Raw genomic sequence first — 3,171 nt, forward strand, 5'->3', positions numbered from 1 at the left:
CCATGTATGTGTGGAAGTACGGGCTGGTAAAGAACATTCCTCCACCTGTAAGCAGCACAAAGAGAAATACAGTCTTAAGTGTTTCATTGTGACAGGAGTAAATACATCAGAGAACAGTTTTTTGTTATTGTGCCGCCAGTACCAGCAGGTGTGGAAAYGGTTGGAAAGAGACTGCTGAAAACAATTTAAATTTATAACTGACTTTCAACTAAACCTGTACAAAAAGTAAGGAAATGTGTGTTYACTACTTGGATRCCTGTTTTATTCTTATGAAATGGTATCACATTTGAAAGCAAAGTGCCTTCTGTAAGGTAAGCAACTGAGTTCATGTCAAATCTTGTCTTCCAAGGCCAAACAGATAGTTCAGCTCTTAGCTCTTGTTTTGAGCAGTCAGTAATCTGACCCAGCTGACTGCTGCAGCAGACTGTGGGTGTGTGTCCCCAGCAGGTGAAGCCTTGTATCATCTTGACATTGAAGGACAAGTACAGTGGACCCTCGCCTATTACTGGTTCAGTATTCAAAGATGTTTTTTTGTTGTGGAAAGTATTTCCAAGTAATTTGTGGAAAATTTAAAAAAAAAAGATAGATTTTTTTTCGTAGAGTATATCTAAAATACTTCAAAATAATTTTCAGCTTTGGAAGCTGAAATACCTTAACATAAAGCTACTTKACATCCTACTGGCTTACAAGGCAGCCAATCCCAGAGCTCCATTCATTTCCCTTGCTGGTAATAAATTTGTACCCATAATAAACTAAAAAAAACCAGCTAGCTAGCAAGGGAATGTTAGCAGTGTCTGCGTGTGACTCAAACTTTTGCCTGACAGAAAAAAAAAAATACATAGACTACACAAAAGACAATATATAACACCTATAATTAACATATTTAAGAACAGCTTATTTTTGTAAAATGAATTCTAATCATTTTAAGGTCTTAAGTTTAGTAAGATAAATTTAAGTGAACACATGCCTGTTGCACATTTTTACAGACTTAACTCACTTAACCCTGCCTTTTGCCCRAAGCATTGTTACARCAGAAACATAAATGTCCTTCCTTTTTGCGCTAAATTTACTTTTACTACTCCTGTTTGTTACTGCCATCCTTCTAAAAGTGTCGCTGCACAGCCCTGACCTTGAATGCAGCATGCCAGTAATGGCTTGGCTCGCTGCATTCATGTGTGATTAGGCCAGGCTTGTTGCCTCAGAGGCTGTTCAGCCCTCAGGCTAACATTCATCCTGGGTGTTGCGGCTGCCATTAACATGGGTTACACACATTTTTCCTGAGTGAACTCTTGCAACTGGATTTACTCTGCAGCTGCATCACACAATCAGCTCATTAAACAGACATGAATACATTTCACATTTGGAGATTTTTATTTACAGCAATTTAGATGTCCAACAGATGCAACACAGCATAGGTTCAGTAGAAGAGCAGCACGATAWKKCAAATTACAAGAGCTGTTAACTGCATTAATGTACTCTTTGTAAAGTTTAAATGTGCTGTTCTGAGTTCCAGYATTTTGGAGTGGCGAACTGTCCAGGATGTACCTGGCCTCTCGCCCGTTGATAGCTGGAGATAGACACCAGCACCCCTGCTGACCCCAATGGGTTRCGGGTGTAAGAAAATGGATGGATGGATATTTGTACATGTGGATGAACTACATCAAGCTAGCTACCGTTAGCATTTTGTACTTTCAAATATTCCAGCAACATTTTCCCTGAAGGGRGCGTTATAGTCCTGTGTGTATGAGAAAAACTTGGCAAGATACAAGCAGAAAGGCAAAAGTTTTTACTCWGATCATTAATCAAAAGCAAATACACATCAAATATATTGCTCAATGTTCCAGTTATTAGGAACCAAAGGCAACTATAAACAGGTTGGTCTTTAGCCTTGAAATAAAGGAACTCAGTGTTTCAGTTGTTTTGCAGTTTTCTGAATGTTTCAGATTTGCAGCACWTATACAATACAACTCAAAGGTGACTGGGGAATATTTACAGAGTCAGATTTAAATATGAACATATTTCACAGGTGGGTATAATATACACCTGTTGCCATGGAAGTGACTGGAAATCTCCAATTTAATGATTCAGAAGGACAAACAAATGATTTGGTAATATAGTATAAATGTGATTCCAGTAACTGAAAACCAAAATKCTTAAAACATGTCAGTCTACTGCATGATTATTTTTCTAATATACAATGTAACAAACTCAATTCTAACAAATATTGAGTTTGAATTATTCCCCCTTTCAATCTGAAGCAGTAGATTGAACAATCATAATACTAAAGATGCTATCAGAATTAAAACCTTTAAATATTTTTAGTTTATGAGCCTTCATTAGAAACATTTCTTTTGYGTGTTAAATCCAGTTTAGATAGAAGGAAGCTGGTTTTCACTACTTGGTTTGTGGAAAAAAATAAAAATAAAAAAACAACTTACTTTGCAGCTATTTAAAGACTCTGAGACATGCGGTTACATATATTTACAACTCTGATGAAGATGTTTCCACAATTTGCAACACAGCTGTCAATTCTCATATCTTTGCATGAAACTAAAAACAATATGGAGACAACAGTGATAGAAATACGTGTGGCACCAGGGAAACTGCAACTTTCAACCTATTTTAAACCTACAGTATCTTTAACAATTTTTTTCTTTTTGTTTATACTGATTTTTTTAAAATTAGAAACAGTTCAATTAGAATAGAATAGAGTATATTTCATTGATCCCCCAGGGATAATTGCCTRTTTGCTGACAAGCTGCTGCATCCAAGGTGTAAATGTTATGTAAATGCTAATGTTGACAAACCTTAGCATTTTCTGAGTCCTAGAAAAGGAAAGGATATTCTATTCTGGGAGATGAGCCAGAATTAGCCTCTTGGCCTGTGGCACATTCACAGAAATGTCAATTAATGTGCATTGTCCCAACCAAATAAATTATATTAAAGTTCCTTGGATTGAAACCCAATGAGCTGCAGTGTGTGAGTCAGTCCTTCTCCTCAGGAACGACAGTCAGCAGAAAGTCCCCGTCATTCCTTCTCACCAMCACAGAGAAAGCAGCGCCACTCTGGACGGCCTCACTGACTTCCTGTTTGGTGTAGATCGGCCTCCCATCGATGCTGATGATGACATCATGATCCATCATCCCAGCACTGCATTAAAAATATGATTAA

General features: G+C 37.3%; 1 protein-coding gene across 1 annotated transcript in view; it reads right to left on the reverse strand.

Moving 5' to 3' along the window:
* Nucleotides 1-2,824: 2,824 nt before the first annotated feature.
* LOC103469603 (serine protease HTR4) overlaps nucleotides 2,825-3,171 on the reverse strand; it is a 7,841-nt gene continuing 7,494 nt past the window's right edge. Inside the window, exon 8 of the mRNA XM_017306525.1 lies at nucleotides 2,825-3,150. Coding sequence (XP_017162014.1) covers nucleotides 2,985-3,150 — 166 coding nt within the window. The 3' untranslated portion in view covers nucleotides 2,825-2,984. The remainder of the gene's footprint in view (nucleotides 3,151-3,171) is intronic.

The sequence above is a fragment of the Poecilia reticulata genome, linkage group LG9 (genome assembly GCF_000633615.1).
Source record: "Poecilia reticulata strain Guanapo linkage group LG9, Guppy_female_1.0+MT, whole genome shotgun sequence".
NCBI lineage: Eukaryota > Metazoa > Chordata > Actinopteri > Cyprinodontiformes > Poeciliidae > Poecilia > Poecilia reticulata.